The following is a 21,079-nucleotide window of genomic DNA, read 5'->3' as shown; positions in this document are numbered from 1 at the left end:
AAGTCTCGGGGTTTCCTACTCAATCCTACCACCATTTCCCCCATTTTTTTCCTGCTGCTGGTAGGTAAATTTGGGGACTTGTGCTTTGGGGAATACCTGCCTCTCCTTCTTCTAAAGAATCAGGGCTAAAATAACACCCATATCACCAGGGAGAGAAGCCAAAGGCCCTTGAGATTTAAAAAGGGGGAGAGAAAATACAAAAACTAATGGAAACCTTCAAAGTAAGGTATCAGGGCAAAGAACGAAACTGGGAGGGAGAACTCAAGGTGGACATTCAACCACTTGAACTAGGTTCTGCTGGACATGAACAATCCAACTTCATGGGATAAAAAAATGTACACTCTGAAGACTTACAAAAGCAGGAAGCATGTCATGGTATGTAGGTGGGTGGTATACATTTCCCATGAACTGTGAAGCCCCTTTTCGGACAGGCTGAGCCGGGCGGAGAGAGGGGTCCTTAGAATCGCTGGTACATGTCGAGGAGGGGGCTCCGTCTCCCGTACTCGAGTTCCTGCTGCCCAGCTCAGTTGGGGAGGCGCTCAGAGACGTGGTAGAAATTATGTTTCGCCCACCGCCCTCCCTCCAGCTTGTCACATCTGGAAATTGAAAGGGGGCAAAAGGGAAGAGGAAAGAGGAGGGGGAAGGAGGGATTGTATGAGGTTCTGAAGGTCAAGGGACCCCCTCATTTACCAAAAACAAAAAAATAAAAATAAAAAAACCAAAAGTGAAGAATCAAGTCAATTTGTCAAGTCTGTCAGGGAAGGTAAGGGGCAGACACCTAGCCAATGGGTATGAACTTGCTGAGGGAAGAGTCTGATTGTAAGAGAAATATAAAATAAAGTCTACTCAGAAAGAAGGTGAGGCAGGGTAAGTAAGACATGGTCCTCATCTATTAATAGAGATTACATATGCCCCCAGATCTTACACCCTAAAGAAATTAAGAGAACCCTGATGAAAAGAGCCTTGAGTCATTCCTTCAACAAATACTGACCTAGCCCTCATTAGGGTCAGCACTGTGCTCAGTATTGAATTTATATTAAAACTAGAGTTCTTGAAACAACATTTTCAGCTTTGTTTAGCAGTGGCACCTTTTTACAAAGACATTAGCCCATTCATAAGACAGATAAAGCAGAGCTGCTATCCTTCTGGTGGGGATGTGGAAGGGTCTGGAGCCCTACCCACCAGGCCTTGTCCCTGCCTTCTCCCACAGCAGCCTGTAAGGTGCTCCTACAGGTCACAGATGGAAACCTGCAAACCTATCCAGCTATCTTTTTAAGGTGATGCTCTCCATTGCAAAATGTAGCAAGATCCAATGAAAATTATTACAGACCTATGAGAAGTTAGATGAGACCAAAGACCCTACCTTTCAGTCAACTTTTGATTAAAGGTTTAAAAATAAAAGGTCTCTGAGCTATGTGACCCCTAAGAGAAAGAGAGCCAGGACAGGAGCCACAAAGTTGAGTCTGCTTCCAGCTCTTCAACTTGCCATGTGATCTTGGGCAAGCCCTCTGGCCATGTACATTGTCTTCTCAAATGAAGATACAGAAGCAAATCCAGAAGTTTCTACTTCTAAATTTCTACAGACTTACAAAGCAGCTCATCTGAATCCCAGAAAGATACAATTTTTGGTCTAAAGAATTTGATTATGTATTTGGAGCACACAAAATGACCCTGTGTAAGGCCACTGACAAAACAGTAATGTTTTAAGTAATAAGTTGCTTACTGATCATTAATTTACAAAATGTCAGTTCTGACTTTGGGATACTGTACCATAAACAGAAAAGGCCTTGAGGATTAATCAAGACAAGCAAACAAAAGCCCCCCACATTTCAAGACCTGATCAAGTCCCAAAATACAACAGCCAATTCAGAATCCCTACCTAGAAGAGACCAAAAATCACATTCCTAAACAACAAATATTACCAGCAAGTATTGCTACACAATCCTGCTGACTCCTCAGCCAGAAACCAGTGCTGGGCTGGCTACCTAACAATCCCCAGGGCAACATATTACAAACACAGATTCCAATTTGACCGGGGGCAAGAGGGGAAGACCTTAGAGATTAGTCTTTTTTAACCAACTCCCCAAGTGATTCTGATAGGATTCAGCTAAGTTTGGCAAACAACGGTTTAGAAAACAAACTCCTGAATCAGGACTCCAGTTAATTGGTCCTTTGCCTGTCACTGCCACGACCAGGCAAGCATAACAAAACTAACATTTGGATGACAGATGGGAAGGGGACAGCCCTGGCCCAACCCAAAGGTCAAGAAAGGCAGATGTGACCCCTAGAATAGCCTAGGGAATCCTTCCAACAGATGCAAAGATCAGGTAAAGAATCAACAGCCCTGCTTTCCAGATAAGTATCCTGCGACCCCAGGAGCTTCAGCTATTCGTGAACTGGCACACATCTAAAAGGGCAGAAAGACAAGAAGGGGAAGTCCTGCTGGTCCAACATGTGCCAAGACAGAGGCGGCTGTTCACTTACTCTGAGGGCGGAGGCTTGGTCCTGGCCCATACGACAGATCTAAGACGCCCTTTTCTTTGCCAGCCTTGTCCTGCCCTCCAGCTGCTTTCAGCGTCGGAAATTCCTCGGGAGAGAAGGATAATAGTCGGCTTGAGCCCCTTAAACCTGCCAAGAAAACCAGAAAGACTTAATGGAGCAAGTGAGATCAGCATCAACAGTTCTCTCCTTTACAAATCCCATAACACGTTTAAAGCCACTCTGCCCAGAAGTGGGCTCTTTTTAAGTGAGCTGTGTGATGCTGGCAAAGCAGCACTACGGGGTCCCTAAGGATGACAGGGAGAGCATGTTGCTGGCCACAACTGCGCCACATCCTTGCCCAGCAGGTGCAGACTGTCGGTTAAAAAGGGCATGGGGTAAGACAGCATGGCTACTCCAGCCCACATCCTTCCCTCTCCTGGAAGAAGTCAGTAAGGCCTCTCTCACTGCCCTGGGTGGCAGATAATCACAGTCTTCAGTAAAATCAGCCCAAGTCAGACAACTGCTTTCACATGGAGGTAATGGCAACTGAAGGTATGTCTCTCCCTGATGCCTCCCCAAAGGTCCTTGCCCTAAATTTACACACAAGAGTTTGTGTAAACTGACACTCCTAGCTCATCTGTCTTTCTTCTGCTCATTTCAATTTACTGTTTTCTATAAAGTTCCTCAAGCCTTTCAGGGCCAAACATTTTACTTTTATAACTCAGGGATCCATTTCTTTCTTTGCTCTCTACCTTTTCTTATTTTGCTTATCACCTATAGCACTTAGCACAGAGTATCATTAATCTTTTTCTTTTTTTGGATGAATAGGTAATAAATTATGCATTTTAGGAGGGAGACTTGATTCTTTTATCTAGAATATGCAGCACATGCCCAGGACTATGTAAATGTAAAAAGTGCGGTAACATCACACACCACAATGTCTGACAGTGGCATCCCCCGCTCCCCATACAGTTAAACTCAAAGTTCCCCTCAGGTACAATTCTCAGGACCACTGATTCATGGACCTGTTAACTAAGGCAGACTTTGCCAGAAAGATGCAGCTGCGACTAGTGCAGATGCACAAGGCAGCCATTCATTTGCCCTCCTCCTTAGTAAAAAGGTCCAGGGTCAAATAAACCTGCCAGGGTGATAACTGGACATATTATTCACCAACGATTAACCTGAGAGAAAACCCCCAAGTGTCACAAAGGACCTCTACTGTTCTACTGAAGGAGGATGTTGACTCACATAGTCACTTCATTTTGTTAAAGGTCAGTGGCAAGAATAAAACAGGAGAAGACGTATTTTTAAAACATGGTAATTTGAAATTAGGAAACAAACAGCAAATTCCAATACTGCTGTTCGTACTTTCTTTCTGCCTCAACATTCATGAAGGTATCATCATAATGCATGAATTAAATTTATCCTCCACAGATGACTAGGATAAAGGGTAGAACTCAAAATCTCAAACCACAGCAGTAGTATTCCTAAGGTTTCAATGTTTTGTATGTTCACCCAACACTCCTTCAAACGTGAGAATCCCTCACAAAATCTGTTCTCTGCCGTGAGAAGCTGAGGCAGTAAAATGAAGCGGCTTCTTCTTCCAAGGTCACAAATGAAGGCAATGGCAATGCTCCTGGCACCAGAACCTATGAGCGTTGGGTCTCTGGCCTCTACCCAAATCACATACTCGGGTCTCCTGGGTCTGTTTCAGGAGGAGAATTCTCAGGTGAGACAGATCCAATACCAATCTTCTACATGGGCAAGAAGAGTATACAGATTCAGGAAAAGTCTTTTTTGAATTCCAAAGAGTTATGACAATGTTTGTAGGCTGACACCTCCAAATCCCTGCTCTTCTGCTGGCCACACAGCCTTGTGACCCCAGCACAAGAGGAAGACCAGGAGCCTGGCTCTCACCCCAGCCTGGCTGGGCCCTGAATGTGTCAGTTCTCTCCTCTCCAGCTGCTGGGTCTGCCCGTCTCACAGATGAGCTCTCAGGGGTTTGCAGAGTACTGTACTGTGCTTTCTAATCATTTTTAAATTAAGTTTTATTTTCAAGAGTAATACAGTCATACAGTTCAAAAGCAAAAAGGCATACAAAGGTATAAATTGAGACCTTCCTCCTATCCTTGTGCCTCACCTGCCTACTTGTGACATCCTCAAAAAACAGGTAGTTTTGTTTCCTTACAGAGATTTTCTAAAAAATATACATACAACGTTTTTTTAAAAAGTGTGTTTTCCCTCATCGTCATTTTTTGTACAAATGGTACCATTCTATACATACTATTCTGTACCTTTCACTTAAACTGTATCTTGGAGACTTTGCCTTATTAGTAAAGAACTTTCACTTTTTTTTTCTTTACAGCCAAATAGTATCTCATTAAGGTAACATAAATTGATCAATATTTCAAAGACTGTATCCAATCTTCTACTATTACAATGTTAGAATGGATAATCTTGTATGGAAATGAATAATGCATCATTTCACACATGGGCCAAGTATAATTTATAGGATAATTTTCTAAAAGAAGAACTGCTAGGTAAGGATAAATACATTAGTATTTTGATGTTGTTGTTGTCATTAGGTGCCACCAAGTCTATTCCAACCAATAGTGACCCTCGATTCCAACTTACAGTGACCCTATAGGACAGAGCAAAACTGCCCCATAGGGTCTCCTAGGCTGTAGTCTTTATGAGAGCAGGGAGATAGTCAGGTCTTTCCTCCCACAACGCTAAGAGGTGGGGCTGCACTTCCCCCGCCCTATTGGAGTCACGAGCATTTGGACCCAGTTCCTCTGGAGAAGCTGGGGCTTTGAAATCTATCTGGCACAGTCGTTCACTATTTGTCATTTCCCATTCAAGACTGAGGAAAAGTCTTCAATCACACAGTGATTTCAACCCAGAAGGGGCACGTCTTCTTAAGCACAGGAGTTTGGGGTGGGGCTTTAGCAGAGGATGGAACTGTAGCTGTTTTTCTAATACAAGCCTTGGCTGGCAAGGATATGCGAATGACAGAGGACGATACTCCAACAGGACGCAAAGGTTTAAAAAGCTTGCCTGTGCTGTTTAAGAGAAGAAATAGCAATTGTGGATTTTCATTAATGTATTACTTTGAAACAACTGCTCATAACATTATGACTCTCTATCCGGCTCGGAGGCTTTGCCTAATTTGGTCTGCATGGTGTGCTACAAATGTATGAACCAACCTTTAAAAACCAGAAAAGTTCATGTAAAAAATCTGGATTTTTATTTGTTTTGCTTCTCTCAAAACCACCCAGTGACCCTAGGCTTGCATTCTCAGATGGCACCAAACACTGGGGGAGGGGAGTAGAAGTGTGGCTACCCCTTTGTCCAAGATACACACTCTGTGGTGTGTCACGGTCCTACTCCCTCTTGTCCATCACCCAAACCACTCTATACTGTTCCGGGCCTGGCCTTGGAAGCCATTTGAATTTGTAATTCTCATTCTAAGTAGCTGCCCAGCATTTATTTTTGAAAACTCTAAACACATTCTTCTTCTCCCCATCTCCTCCACCTTTCTTCTACTGAACTACTCTGTAGTAGCAGCAGCCAGCTACGCATTCTGAGTGCCTCCTACGTCAGGCACGACGCTAATGGATAACAAATACCACATAACTCTGATTGCTTTTGTGTAAATGTCCAAAACCAAGCAGCTCAATTCCCAAGGATGGATTATTTGCAAACCCATGCCTGAAGCTAACACTGTGCAACACAACACCTCCTCCTTGCAGTCCCAAGAGAGAGGGAGTAGATGTTATCTTGGCAACACTAGTCTTGTTGTTAGGTGCTGTTGAGTTGATTCTGACTCATAGCGACCCTATGTACAATAGAAGGAAACACTGCCTGGTCCTGCACCATCCTCACAATTTTTAATTTGCTTGAAGCCCACTGTTGCAGCCACTGTTATCAGTCCATCTCGTTGAGGGTCTTCCTCTTTTTCGCTAACCCTCTACTTTACCCAGCCTGATGTCCTTCTCCAGTGACTGGTCCCTCCTGATAACATGTTGAAAGTATGTGAGACGAAGTCTCACCATCCTCACTTCTAAGGAGCATTCTGGTTGTACTTCTTTTCTGAGACAGTCATACCTACTGAGCAGGTATTAACTCCATCAGCAGCACAGCTGAATTAAAGAATAGCAGGGCCAGCCACTCAAGTCTCAAGAGGAATGTCTTCAGCAATAACTGTCAATGAAATCGAAGAGCTGACATCATTTGCAGAATCAGCACTTCCACCACTGTCGCAAAGGCAAGAGCTCCAGAGAGAATTAACCCTTTCAGGTAAGAGACGCCACAAAGCATCTAGGCCAAAGACTGCCTAGACCCAGCCAGAGAGGTCCAGTAAACGTACACACCTCTCCTACCCATCCACCCCAGCATCACACACATATACTTACCACCTTCGTGTCCTACTGGCTTTCCATTCAGCTGTGCCCATGACTTTGGTCCACCTGGCGCTGAATTTGTATTCTGAAAGAAGGAAGAAAATTAGAACCCAGACAGTCCAATCAGTCTACTGAGTGTGTTAGGACAAGGAGCTAAAGGGCCCAAACCTTAGGTTTAAAGCCTAGGTGGATGCAACAACTACCACTTGCTGAGCAGTATCTGACTAGGGCAGCATCACAGGCATCACCTCACTCTGTGCAGCAGGCTAGGAATCAGGGGCTACAGGTCCACTTCACGGATGAGGAACAGGACAGGGGAAGTGGCCAGCTCAGTCACACAGCTGGTTATACAGAGGAGCCAGGATTCAAACCTATGTTTGCCTTCACACTGTGCTCTGGAACATTGTTAGCTTGCCTCTCATGTCCGACTAGAGCTACTTTGTCTTGCTCCAGAGACAAAGACCAAATACCAATTCTAGCACGTCTCAAAAAATGCAAACACTGGAAATACAACGTGCTCGATCTTTTGCTGGATGAGACAGTTGCATCACCTTCTGTAACTACTGTTATTCTACAAGGCATGACTCCCAAGTGAGAGGCCTTCCTCCTCCACTAACCTGGACTTGTGCCATCTTGGACTCAGCCCTACTGGCTAACCTTTGTTGAAAGCTGACTATGGGCCAGGCATTATGTCAGACATACCCTGCCTTACTGAGTTCTCATCACACCCTGGGAAAGTAGGTTCTAAATGATCCTGACTGATGCTCAGAAAGGAGTGACTTGATTCTTAGACATCCAGCTTGAGTGGCAGGACCAAGATTTATCCCCAGCCTGACTGTGCCCAAAGCCCCTTGGGTCCTCAACCACTGAACTTGTCTGCCTTTACCAATGACGTACAACTTAAGAACCTTCCTCTTCCAACTGAAGGTAAAGACACAAAACAAAGCTGGCACAGAATGAAGTTTCATCACTCACTGGGTTAGAGATCAGATTAAATAATTACTCTGTCCTATCACCACCCTTCAAATCCACCCTCCACCACCTCCACATGCACACAAGGCAGACAAGTGCCTCTCCTGCCTTCAGTGTAGAGGTGACAACAATCCATTTATTTATCAGTTTCCCTGAATGCTTTATATGGATGGTATGGAACCCCTACAGGTCTTCCCCACACAAACCACAGAAAGGATGTGCCAGCAGCATAACTTGGCAGTGAAGGTGAGGTTGGACACAGTCCCTCAAGTGAGCTGGCACAGCCTTAAAGTCCCACAGGAAGCAGAGAGGTACCGGGGCCAGTCTTAGCTCTCCTCCTTCACAACACTGCAATCCCATGCCCTCCCACTTAGTGCTTGTAGATACTAGGATTACTTCCCTATCCCTATCCACCAAGGCACTGCCTACAGGGCCACAAAGGGGTTACTAACATTGTTGGTGAATTTTATCCAAGAGCAGAAACTGCTGTAATACCTCTGAAGTAATGTTTTAAAAGTCACAAAACATCAGGAATCTCTTTCACCTCTTACTTGCCTCCAGAAATGAGAGAAAACCAGGTAACGGCTAAAAGGAGCTGAGCGCTGGACAAAGTAACCTATATACCGACTCCAGGACTGGGCTTCTCAACCCTGGCTGCAGAACAGCCAGCCCCCTTGGCAACTTTTTTCCCCCAACTGTCCGAAATTTCTATAACCTTGCTCTATAGATGGTGTAGAGCAAGGCCTCAAACCATTTCAAAACGTTCTTGCAAGCACTGTAGGGATGCACGGGGCCACTCCAGACCCAAGCACACTGGAGGCTTGCAAGGCAACTTCTTTTTAATAGATGCCCAGAACCATACTCAGGCCCCAACCCGGCATCTCCAGTGGTGAGGTTCAAGCACATATATTTTTAACAAGTTTCAAAGGCAATTCTGATATAGACAGGGCTGAAAAACCAGGATTCCATAATCTCACTTACCTTTGAATTCTGGGGAAAAAACATGAACTCAACTCTCTGTACTCTGGCCAACAGGGCCCAGTGGATTTAGAGCAATAAATACAGAATCTCACATAAATCTGGATTTCTTTTTCTTTAATTTCAAAAGCACAGTTCAGTGTTGGGTAGGGGCAGGTTGTCCCTCTGGCAAAGCCATAAACTTTTCCCACATATGGTTAGGTTAATGCAGATGAAGATGACATCACAGACCTTATTTATACTGCCCAGGTAGCCATACAAAACGAAAATAGGGCAGATTCAAGTTGTTTTCAAGAGACCTGGTGAATGCTAGGTAGCTATGCCTAGATTTCTTTTTGTCTTCTAAAAAAATTCATTGACTTCTCAACTAGATTTCTAGCTACTAGCTAAATATCTCCTGCTGATCTCTGTAATCCCCACTTAGAGAGACAGGCTCTAATGGACAAGTATATTATGAGCTCTTGCTTGGTTAAATCATTAATTTCTATTTAGAAAAAATTTTTAAATGTATCAACAAATAAAGGATGATATTCTGGGTATTTCCCAAAGTGTGCTCTGAGAGACACTAGTTCCTGGAGACATTCAGTGTGAAAAAAGGGTTCCTAGCACAAATAAATTTGGGAAATGCTATCCATTACATCCTCTTCTTAGAGGCTCATAAAGTAATTGACATATTAAAGGCACTGAGGAGTGCTACAGAAAAGAAGCGTGTCTAATTTTGTGTTTCAAACTCATCTGCCCACTGATCTTTTCTGTGGCCTGACACTTTTTGTCTTCCTACAACTCCAGTTTCCATGAAGCACATTTGATCTAGCCTGTAATCTAGCCTGGGGGGCCTACAGGAATAAATTGGGTAGTAGTAGTCTATTCTGTATCTGAGATCTTTCTCCAAAAGTTGCAGATTAAGTTACTTCTTCAATGACCATGACAATCTTTCATCCTCATTTTCCAAAGTTACGCATCATGTTTGCCCCTGGAATAAACAGGTCGTGCAGAACCACACCTCTCAGTGACAGCGCCTACCAGTTCCCAGCAGCAGGGACCTTCAGGAGCTACAAGGCCCGAGAAACAATCAGGACATGGTTCCCAGAACCTACCTCCGGACTGATTGACTGTGTCGGTTTCTGTAAATTGGAGACAGATTTCTGCAAACCCGGCTGCGGCAGCGACTCCGGCGGCTGAGAGGCCGTTGCACTGGAACTAGACAAAGGCAGGATACACAGTTGGGATTAGACACAGCATAGGGATGAGCTGACAAGGTGCCTCCGAATTTCACGAAGCCGCAGGTGCTCAGCTGCTCACCGGGAGCAAGACCTCCTCTGGCCAGTAAAAATAACACCTTCCCCAACAGACTCTTTGGCAGGCAGAGAATGAGAGACCAAACCATGTTTGAGGTCTGTTCACTCTCTGACATTTTGCAGGACACAGCATTGTCTGCCTTTCAGAAGAGTCTTCTGTCTGCAAAAACCAAAAGTCCCTTGTAAGCAATGAAAGCAATGGAGGAGTTGCCAATGGAGAAATTGAGTCACTGCAAGGAAGGGGCTCTGAGTCTCCCACTCCTGACCAAGAGTTCACAATTACAGGGGACTGACTGCCCTGAAACATGAGGGTTTTTTTTATCATCTTTTTGCTCATCAAAGAAATATATATTCATAGTGAACATAAATTTAGAAATATATATAACAGAGAATTCCTCACAATCTCATCTTCCTGAGAAAAACTCCAAGCAGATTTTTCTATACATATGCTAATATACAAGTTTTTAACACAAATGGGATAATACCATACATTCAATTCTGTAAGTTGCTTTTTTACTTAATGTATCTTGAACATCTTTTCATAACACTACATATGGATCTACCTCTTTCTTTTAAGGACACAGCAGAATACCAACTGGATGGACCCTAATTTAACCAATCCCCTTTTTTTCTATTACAGATAAAACTGCAATGAACATTTGTGTATTAGTATTTTTGCACACTTGTGTGTAAATAATTCATTAGTATAAGTTCTTAGAAACACAACTGCTGGATCAAAAGAGAATAATGTTTTGAAGTTTAAAAGATACTGCCAAACTGCCCACTAACAGGTTGTGTCAGTTTACACTTCACAGTAATCTTTTGACAGAACTAGAAAGGGTTCTGAATGAAGACTCTGCTTTGACTCAGCAGCTTTCCAGTGACTTTCAATTCAACTTTCCACCCGACGAGATTCGAGGAAGGCAGCAACCCACTTGGCCAGAATCCACCCAGTGTCGGTGGCTTATCTATAAGCGGAAGCCAAACTCTATACATACACACTCTTCCAAGGTTTATTTAACCCAAGTAACTCACCATTCATGATTATTACAAAATGAAGGCCATTGATCCTCCTCTCACATCACCTTCTACCTAAAATAGAAGCTTCCAGGTAGTGTCTCCAAACCTATGCAGTAGTTCCGACAGTGGGCCCCCCAACTCCACCATCTCCCAGATACCCACAGAAAGACTTGGACCAGGGACAGCAGCTAACCAGTGCCTCATGTTTGCTGCCTTCCCCAATACTCCCTCTTTTACCTCATCCCTGTGTGTTCCAGCACAACTGTCCCTCATTAAAGCTGCCTGATACTTTCTATTTCAATGCTGGGTAAAGCTGGATTAAAAGGAAGGGAGTGACACTTTGTCCTCTTCTGTCTAGAACTTTCGGTGGCAGAGGCGTTTTCAACACAGTGAAATATGCAATATTCATTTCATTACAGTGCTCATAATGTGTACCATTTGAATAGAATGATGATAATAACTGACAACCATCATGCACTGCCTTTGTGCCAGGCTCTGTGCTAAGTACTTGACGTGTATGATCTCATCTATTCCTGTACCCACCCCTAGGTGTCAGGTATTATTCCTACTTCACAGAGGAGGTCACTGAAGCACAGAAGTCAAATCATTCTCCAGGTTCCATACAGCTAATAAATAAATAGTCTGGCTAGAAATCACACTCAGGTCTGTCTGATCCCAAAGTCACGGAATACTGCCCATTTACTATGATTCCTAAGGAAATTTTTAGAAAAAAATTTAAAATAACTTTCAAGACTTTTTCTTGGTTATTATACTTTAGAATCAACTGAGTGAATTATTTGCTCACTCTCTGCATCCCGTCTGTTAAACTACCTACAGGGAACAGTTTTACAAAAGCTGCCACGGCCATTTCCAGTGTGGGCTTGACAGAGAAGCACGCTGACTGGTAGGCTGTGCTTGGGGTCACTTTTCTCTCTGGTTCCCTAGCATCAGTAGCCCAGGCCACAGAGGATGCAGGGGCAAAAGGGTGCATAAGACCCAACTATTTTTGTTTTCATTCTCCAAGAGGCAAACCTGAGCAGCAGTTTTCTGCCTACCAGTTTTACAGAGGCCTGTCCTTCCCCACCCCCTTCTTTTATGTGCACCCTTATCACTGGTTGGAATACAGAATCAGAGAAGATGTGCAGTGGAAGGAGACTCAGGCCCAGGATGAGTATGAGGGACTTGCTCAGAGTCATGCACCCAAGGCAGAGCTAGAACTAGACCAGGCCTCGTGTTTTCAGCTCCACCACATAGCAGCCACAACAACTGCCCTGTTCCTCTAATGATGGTATTTGTGCCAGACCCTGGGCCCTCTAAGGCTTCCGCAAGTGCTATGTTGGCAGTGGGGTGAGCCGCCAGGGAGGCTGCTGCACAGTGACCCTGGATAATGATGATTCTGTGTTTCTCTCATTAAGAACAGGGTCTGTCTGGAGGAATTGCAGCGGTTGTCTTTGTCTGGGAAGCTGCCAGGCCCACAGCTAGGAAGGCTTCATTTTCCTCAACCTCGAGCTCAGCAACAGGGACTACCACCAGGAATGAGGTATTCAAGCACCAGCTCTACCGTGATTCTTACAGGAACTGGGTCTGGTCATTGCATAAGCTTCTCTGGTGTGATGAGGCCTTTCCTAATGAGGTACGGGGGACACTGGTCACTGGGGACAAGGCTGCCCACAGAAAACGCTGGTGCATCAACTCTAGAATCCAGGGAAAATGAAAGCAAGGCGCAAGAAACATCCTAAGCAGCAGGAAAGAGAGAAGAAAGCTTCATTTGATATCTCTCAATTTCTCTAGTTCTGCTACTGCAAGACCATCTGCCTTCTACCAAAGGGAAGGATGCTGGAAGCAACTTATGGAGCTCCAGCTTCCTATTCACCATCTGCCTGCCTCTGCTGCTTACCTCTTTGGGTCTTGCTGATCCTGCTTGTTTGCCCATCCCGTCCCGTCCTTGGGTACTATAACGATGTTGGGGTCGTTTCCTTTGTTTTCAGATTTCAAGCTTGGCAGGTTTGCAGGCGGTGGCATACGCCGGGCTGTGGCAACTTTCCCGAGACTCTGTAAGCCATGTCTAGGAATAACTGTAGGAAGGGAAAGTGATGGAACAGATACACACAGAAAAGTTACAGAAGGAAAGGGGTCTGATTCATTCAGCTCCTTTTTCAAATGCTAAGTGATCAGGACAAAGCCAACCAAACAAGACATAATAAGGGGCAGTGGAAACAAACAAAAGTGTCTGGTGTCACTTGACAAGCTCTTCAACGAGGACTTCAGAGACAAAGGGGCTGCTGAAAATCTGTACAGAGGCTTCTATTTTACTTGTGGGCAGGAGAAGGCTTGGGGAGTGGAAGTGGGTTTATGACATGAGTGAGGAGACAAAATGGGTAAGGAGCCAAGCCCGGAAACCTCCATCCCACACCAAAACCATCTCTCTGTAAGTTGAGACTGCGCTGGCCTCATTAGAGGACTAAAGGGAGAGCTTCTCTGCCTAGACCCAAACCAAGCCTTAGCAGGGCTCCCCCTGAAGCCCATAAAGTGCTCATAAGGTGTGGTCAAGATGAATATGAACTTTTCCCACCAAGTTCCAGACTATCAGAACCATGAAACCTAAAAAGCGTAACTCTAATGCAAATTAAGTTTCATTCTATCCAGTAGGCTGAAAATATCCACGGCGTCAATAGAGAAATAATCCCTGCATAGAGTCAGGATACTTAAGGTTCTGAAATAAGACCTGAAATAAGAGGCAGAGAGGGTGATTCTGCCTCCCCAAAACTACTTGGTGACCACTACATTCTAAGAAAGCCAGTTTGCAGCAACTACATCTGTGTGACCAGATGGAGGCACTTTGGCTTTTATGGTCCTTGACCTAGAACTCATCATTTTAAAAAAAGTATGAAGAACTGGACTTCACCTCTGGTCCTTACCTGAGGATCTGAGTGCGTCTACTGATTTTCCTTTATACTTATCAAACAGGCTGAGAGTCGAGTACTTGCTTTTCCCATCCTTGCCCTTGGTTATTTGCCCCAAACGATCGGACATTGCGATGAAATGTCATCTAGTAAGGAAATTTTTCTCGGCACCGCTCCCAATCTGCCTTTGAAATGCAAAGAAAGAGCATGTCAATCCACCATAACCTTCTGGCCCAGCGGATATGATTTTTTGGGATCATGGATCTCCTTGAAAATCTAACGAAAGCTTTGGACTCTGTCCCCCAGAAAAACGGCCTTTTCTCTAAGAAGCAGTTTTGCTTACATTTAAAGGGTGTTTTGTTGACACCTCTCCCCCTTAAGAACTCTCACTGTGCTCTGAATTGGCTGGAGTTTATTACTGCACGTGGCCAGCTGGCATCAACCACAGTGAAATGAAAACTTTGACACACTGCATACTCCCTCTAAGTCAAGGACAACTCTTCAAGATGGAAAAATAAATGCTCATTACTTTTAGTACATCCAAGTAACATCAAAAATAAGACAGGCAGAATAGGGGTGGTACACAATCCACTTATTTCAAGGCTGTTCACCTCAAGGACGAGAAAAACCAAATCAAGCAAGGGGAAGCAACCAAAGTCAGTAAATCATTCAGGAACAGGTGGATGTGTACACTTTTCAAAACAAAGGACCAGCATCCTGAGAGAAAACATCTGCTTAGGTAACAAAAGCACAGCTCAGAAAGTGCACACGTGGGAACAAAAGCTCCAGAGCTGAGAGAGAGACCACAAGGGGGCTGTGCCATCTATACCACATCTACATCCACTCAGTGATAACCTTGAAGAGGAGACCAAGAAAGGAGCTTCCTCTGCCACCTTCCAATTCCGTACAAGTGTCTATGAGTCCATTAGCACTCTGCTCACCATTTCACTCATTTACTCACTCAGTCATTCACACAAATATTTACTGAGTGTCTACCATGTGTCAGTGAGTGTTGTGTGCCAGGCACCGAGGACCCACTAAGATGAAAAGAGGCAGTTCTACTTCAAGACCTTTTATTTCATACCCAACCTGGCAGCGCAGTGATTAAGCGTTTGGCTGCTAACCAAAAGGTTAGCAGTTCGAATCCACCAGCTGCTCCTTGGAAACTCTATGGTGCAGTTCTACTCTGTCCTATAGGGTCATTAAAAAAACACACACACACAAACCTGTTGCTGTCGAGTAGATTCCAACTCATCGCAACCTTACAGGACAGAGTAGAACTGCCCTATAGAGTTTCCAAGGGGCACCTGGTGGATTTGAACTGCCAACCTTTTGGTTAGCAGCCATAGCACTTAACTACTACACCACTAGGGTCACTAGGAGTTGGAATTGACTCATCAGCAATGGGTTTGGTTTGGTTTTTGAACCTTGGGTATAGGTTCTAAACATCTTGATTATGGGGGTGGGGGAAGGGAAGGGCTTGTATAAGTGATTAAGTGTTTTTCCCACTGTAATTAAAACATGGCAAAGAAACGTAAAGCATCAATTTAGGCATATTGATAATCTGTCCTTAACAACATCACGAAGACAACTGTAAAACTATCCACTGACTAATAAAAGGCACTTAGTAGTAGCTGCAGCAATAGGGTTTGCCATTTCGCCATCCCGCTCTGAAGCTGTGCAGGCTAGGAGGAACACCAGTGCATTGGGAGGCAATTTCTTGTACCCAAAAAGAGGCTTTGAAGATAAAACCCTGTATTATAAATGATCTCAGACTAAACATGATATAAGAATACAAAGATCAGTTACAAACTGGGACCAAAAAAAAAAAAAAAAAAGGCAAGATGGAGAAGCCGACAGCACTTGCCTCCACACAGAATGACTCCAGAGCCAACGCCAAATGTGACACATCTGGCACTTACACAAAACTGGGTTTATCCATCTCTTCATTGATTCAACAGATATTGACTGATACCTGCCCTGCCAGTCCCTTTTGCAGGCACAAGAATACGTAAGCATGCAATTTGTATTAGGAAACACTCAGAAAGAATGCATGTGATGGATGCCAAGGGGTAAGCCTTGTGAGCTGGATACATGTGTCAATCAGGTGGGTGGTCAAATCCATCTTCTGGAACTGCCCCTCTCTTCCTCGGATGGTTTCAGTCATCCTGGCTGGATACCTAACTCCCTTCCTCACCCAAATCCTGGTTCAGTAGCTGTGGCCAAGGGGCAAGGCCAAGGGCCAAGGACTGTCAGGGTGTTTGAAAATGTATAGAAGCATTTTTAGTTGTCACAATGAAAGGAGTGCTACTCACATTCAGTGGCCAAGCCCAGGGACACTAAGTGTACTCAGGTGCGTAGGAGAATCCGGCACATTGAAAAATGCACCACCAGAAGTGCTCAAAAATGCTCACTGCTCCCCGATTCACGTGTAAGGAGCCACTCAATGTCAGTAGTCCTCCCCCACTGTCTGCCTTATGTACCAGGAGCAAGGAATGGCAATGACCAGGGATGGGAATCAGCCCAAACTGTCCAAATCCTGATTCTGGTACCCAAGACCTGCTGCCTCCTTACTCCTTGATCTTTAACTCCCCCTTCATCTAAGTAGGTTACAGTGAGTTTCTGCCTCTGCCCCCTAAAAGTTCTAACTAATAAATAACAGGCTGGACTACAAGCTCCTTCAGGACAGAGACTGAATCTTCTTTGTTTTATAAGGTCTACTTAATCGGCTCTCAAATGTAAATCAACTTGAATTTCTCCATTATGGCTAGATAAGATCTAATTTTCAGACACTTCTGTTAAATTAAACCAAGAGTGGAAAAAACAAGACCATTTGGGGAGAACCCCCCCCACACAACACACACACACACACACACACACACACACACACACACACACACACGCACACTTTACAAAAGCTCTTGACATAACTTAAAAGATATAATTGTCTTTGAGGCTCTCACAGTGCCTACCACAGTGCCCACACAAAGGCATTTAATGAAATATTTAGTGAATCCAACCACTTGCTCAGCATTAATGAAGTGTCACACCACCTCTAGGAAGTGCCTGTCAGTGGACACAGAGAAAGTGAATGTTCCAGAGACTAAAAGAAGCAAATACAGGAGCTGAGCAGCAACAACCCAAGCTGACACTGGTGGAACGTGGACTCTGCCAGGGCTGGGGCTCCTGTGGTATACGCCCTGCCTCGCACAGCTTAGTCTACAACAGGAGTCAGAGAAGGGTCTATTTTTAGACTGCCCAAGATGGGAATGGTTTTTACACTTCTTACATTTGAAAATAAACAAGGAAAAATATGCAACGATGTATCTCCTCACAAAGCTATGTATTAAAAAAACCAAGTTGGTGCTAAGTCCATCCAATGGGGAAAGAAGAATCTCTTCAATAAATGGTGCTGGGAAAACTGGATTTCCACATGCAAAAAAATAAAACAGTATCCATGCCTCACACCACAGCCAAAAACAAATTCAAAATGGATTAAGGACCTAAATGTGCAAACTAAAACCATGAAATTCTTAGAAGAAAAAGTAGGGGCAACACTGTCAGGCCTAGCTTTTAACAACAGATTATCTAATATAATAATAACAAAAGTGCAAACAGCAAAAGATAAAATAAATAAACGAGATCTCATAAAAATTAAAAACTTTCGTTCATCAAAAGACTTTACCAAAAAAGAGAAAAGACAAGCTACTGATTGGGAGAATATCTTCAGAAAACATACATCCGACGAGAACCTAATAACCAAAATATGTATGAAACTTCAACAATTGAACAACAGAAAGACAAATCACCCAATCATGGAACACATTCAAATGGTCACCAAACACAAGAAAAGATGTTCAGCGTCATTAGACATCAGAGAGATGCAAATCAAAACCACAAGAAGATACCATTTCACTCTCACTAGGATGGCTAAGGAGCCCCGGTGGCGCAGTGGTTAAGAGCTTGGCTGCTAACCAAAAGGCCGGCAGTTCAAATCCACCGGCTGCTCCTTGGAAACCCAATAGTGCAATTCTACTCTGTCCTGTAGGGTTGCTATGACTCGAAATCGACTCAGCGGCAGTGGGTTATGGGTTACGATGGCTAACATTAAACAAAAAAAACCCCAGAAAATAACAAATGTGGGCAAGGATGTGAGGAAAACTGGAACCTTTATCCACTGCTAGTGGGAATGCAAAATGGTACCGCTATTGTGGAAAACAGTGTGGCGGTTCCTCAAAAAACTAAAAACAGGACTACCATATGACCCAGCAGAGACTTGTACATCAATGTTCATTGTAGCACTATTCACAACAGCGAAAAGGTGGAAACAACCTAAAAGCACATCAACAGATGGATTGACAAACAAAATGTGGTACATACATACACTACTACTCAGCCAGTAGGAGAAATGAAGTGTTGATACATGCTACAATATGGATGGAACTGGAAGACATTATGCTGAGTGAAATAAGTCAATCACAAAAGGACAAATATTGTATGACCTCACTTATATAAAAAGACAAGAAAAAGACAAACGAATAGAGAACAAAGTTTACTACTGGTTACAAGGAGGGAGGGGAAAGGAGGGGCTAATAGTGATGGAAATAGCATGTTGATTAACGGTAGGGCTGCACAGCCAATTATTTTAATTGTTATCCATAAGTCGTACACTTGTAAAAAGTTGAATTTGCCAAAGTTGTGTGATAGATATATTTTCAACAACTACCAAAAAAAAAAAAAAAAAAAAACAGTAGCTGCTGGGGCTGATTTTGTACAGCCAAAAACCTCAAAGGATTTGGTTTGGAGGTTTAGGGTCCTGGTTTCATGGTACATCCCAGTTAATTGGCCTAATTAATATGTTTAGTGCCTCTGTCCTACCTCTTACTTCAATGCATAGTGCCTGGGGTCTTAAAAGCTTGCCAGCAGCCATCCAAGGCACAACAATTGGTCTCTACTGCCTGGAGCAACGGAGGAAGAAGGAGACTCAGGAATAGAAGGAAGATAAGGAATGTGTGGCTAACTGCCTCTATGAACAGCTGACTCCTCTGCCAAGAGACCAGAAGAACTAGATGGTGCCCAGCTACCATTACTGAACATTTTGATCAAAGATTCCATAGGTAGTCCTGTTTTTAGTTTTTTGAGGAACCGCCACACTGTATTCCACAAAACAGCTGTACCATTTTGCATTCCCATCAGCAATGGATAAGGGTTCCAATTTCCTTATATCCTCGCCAACATTTGTTGTTTTCTGGTTTTTTTCAAATCTTAGCCATCCTAACCCATAATCCTAATCAAAAAGGGGAAAATGCAAAACAGAATTTCACATTCTCATGGACTCCAGACTTCCTGGAACCATGAAGGGTGGGTGAACCTCTGAAACTATTGCCCTAAGATAGTCTTCTTAAAACCAAACAACAGTTTAACTTAATTAGTAAAAAAGGCCTGCCTTAAGCATTACGCTCTTTTAAGAACTATCTATAAGGGATCAAATTGGTAACAACAACTCGAAAGAATAGACAGGAACCTTAGGGGGCAGTGAATTTACATTAATGGGGGAGGAAAAACTCAGAAAAGGAGGGTGAGAATGGTTATACAGCTAGAAGAATGTAATCAATGTCACTTAATGGTACATGTAGAAACTGTTGAATTAGTGTATGTTTTTGCTGTATATTCTCAACAACAAAATAAAATTATATATATAAAAAAGAAATGTTAATTGTAAAAATTTTTTTTCAGACAATACAAAAATTTGTAAAGATAAAAGTAAAAAATATCCATCAGTCAGAGATAACCCAGGCCCAGAAATAACCACCATTAGATTCAGACAACCATCCAACATGTTATTGTATATCCTTTTAGATGGTTTTCTGATATTTGACTATTAAATTTGTAATAAAAAAAAGATTATATAGGAACCTTAGGTGTCAGCGAGTTTATATTAATGGGGGGGAAGAACAACTCAGAAGAGGGTGAGAATGGTGGAACTCGAAGAATGCAATCAATATCACTGAATTGTACGTGTAAACACTGTTGAACTAGTGTGTGTTTTACTATGTATATTCTCAACAACAACCAAATAAAATAAAAAATTGGGGTGGGGGTCCCCAGCAGAGGAAGAGCACTTAAGCCTTTATATACTAGCCAGAGACTTATTTCATTGATAGAGATACCTAGTGACTCTCTGTGTAACACCCCTTTTATAAACTTGTTGTGGTAGGCAAAATCATGGCCCCCCAAATGTGTCCAACTCTAATCTGGGCCTGAAATACAGCAAAGAACAAGCTGGACACAACCCCTGCCCACGTCTAGCCTAGAGAGATGATGGAACCAGCCCACAGTCACAGAGCTAAATAATAAAAAGCATATTCTAGAATATTTTGAATCCCAAGCCTGTGCTTTCACTTTGGCACAATGATGGAAAATGCTCAACCACAGCTAGATCTCTGCTATCCCTGACCACTGGCCCCAGAAAGACATTTCTGAATAAAACCAGTGGTACCCTCTGCCCTGTTCACATGTCTCCTTCTCAGCCACGCACCTTGCAGGACTAAATTTAGCATCAATTTAAATTCAGATAACTGTCTTTAAATTAAAAAACCAAATCAACAAAAGAAGGAAAAATTATTTACCAGCCATTCTAAGCCATCAAATTTCCACATTAAATCTTAACACTCCTGATTTTTTTCTTATCAATCATCATTTAATTCTGGGACTTGGCCAGAAAACACTTTTCCTATAGGTATTGTTTAAACAAAAAAATCTTCCTAAATCTGTTAGTTCTCTAGCGTCTGTTGAGTTCACTGGATACAAACGATCTTTCTTTATTCTGCACTGGCCAGGACTGTGGACAGAGGGTAGAGTGGATGCACACAGCTCCTGGTTTGTCTGTCTAGAGCTCACCACTCTTCTCTGAGAACGACTCCCCCTCTGCCCCTGCCCCAAAGGAGCCCATGCAGCCAGGTTTGCACTAAGAGAGCAGAAGTCTGACCACAGCCCCCATCCCTCACACCCGTGAAAAAGACTA

At 43.4% G+C, this 21,079-nt stretch overlaps 1 protein-coding gene and 1 non-coding gene across 4 annotated transcripts in view; both read right to left on the bottom strand.

Moving 5' to 3' along the window:
* PRRC2B (proline rich coiled-coil 2B) overlaps nucleotides 1-15,227 on the bottom strand; it is a 58,958-nt gene extending 43,731 nt beyond the window's left edge. For all 3 annotated transcript variants that reach the window (XM_004375771.2, XM_023730818.1, XM_023730819.1), the window contains exons 1-6: nucleotides 14,071-15,227; nucleotides 13,050-13,227; nucleotides 9,932-10,034; nucleotides 6,897-6,969; nucleotides 2,485-2,628; nucleotides 355-596 (exon numbers count right to left, since the gene is read on the bottom strand). In XM_004375771.2, coding sequence (XP_004375828.1) covers nucleotides 355-596; nucleotides 2,485-2,628; nucleotides 6,897-6,969; nucleotides 9,932-10,034; nucleotides 13,050-13,227; nucleotides 14,071-14,185 — 855 coding nt within the window. In that variant the 5' untranslated portion in view covers nucleotides 14,186-15,227. The remainder of the gene's footprint in view (nucleotides 1-354; nucleotides 597-2,484; nucleotides 2,629-6,896; nucleotides 6,970-9,931; nucleotides 10,035-13,049; nucleotides 13,228-14,070) is intronic.
* On the bottom strand, nucleotides 8,550-8,683 carry LOC111820460 (small nucleolar RNA SNORA9). Its single transcript, XR_002824009.1, has one exon. It is a non-coding gene; the product is annotated as a small nucleolar RNA SNORA9 (small nucleolar RNA).
* Nucleotides 15,228-21,079: the final 5,852 nt, after the last annotated feature.

Source organism: Trichechus manatus, unplaced genomic scaffold (assembly GCF_000243295.1).
Source record: "Trichechus manatus latirostris isolate Lorelei unplaced genomic scaffold, TriManLat1.0 scaffold00038, whole genome shotgun sequence".
In the NCBI taxonomy this organism is placed as follows: domain Eukaryota; kingdom Metazoa; phylum Chordata; class Mammalia; order Sirenia; family Trichechidae; genus Trichechus; species Trichechus manatus.
Note: the sequence above shows the minus strand (reverse complement) of the source record. Positions and strands in the feature narration are given on the sequence as shown.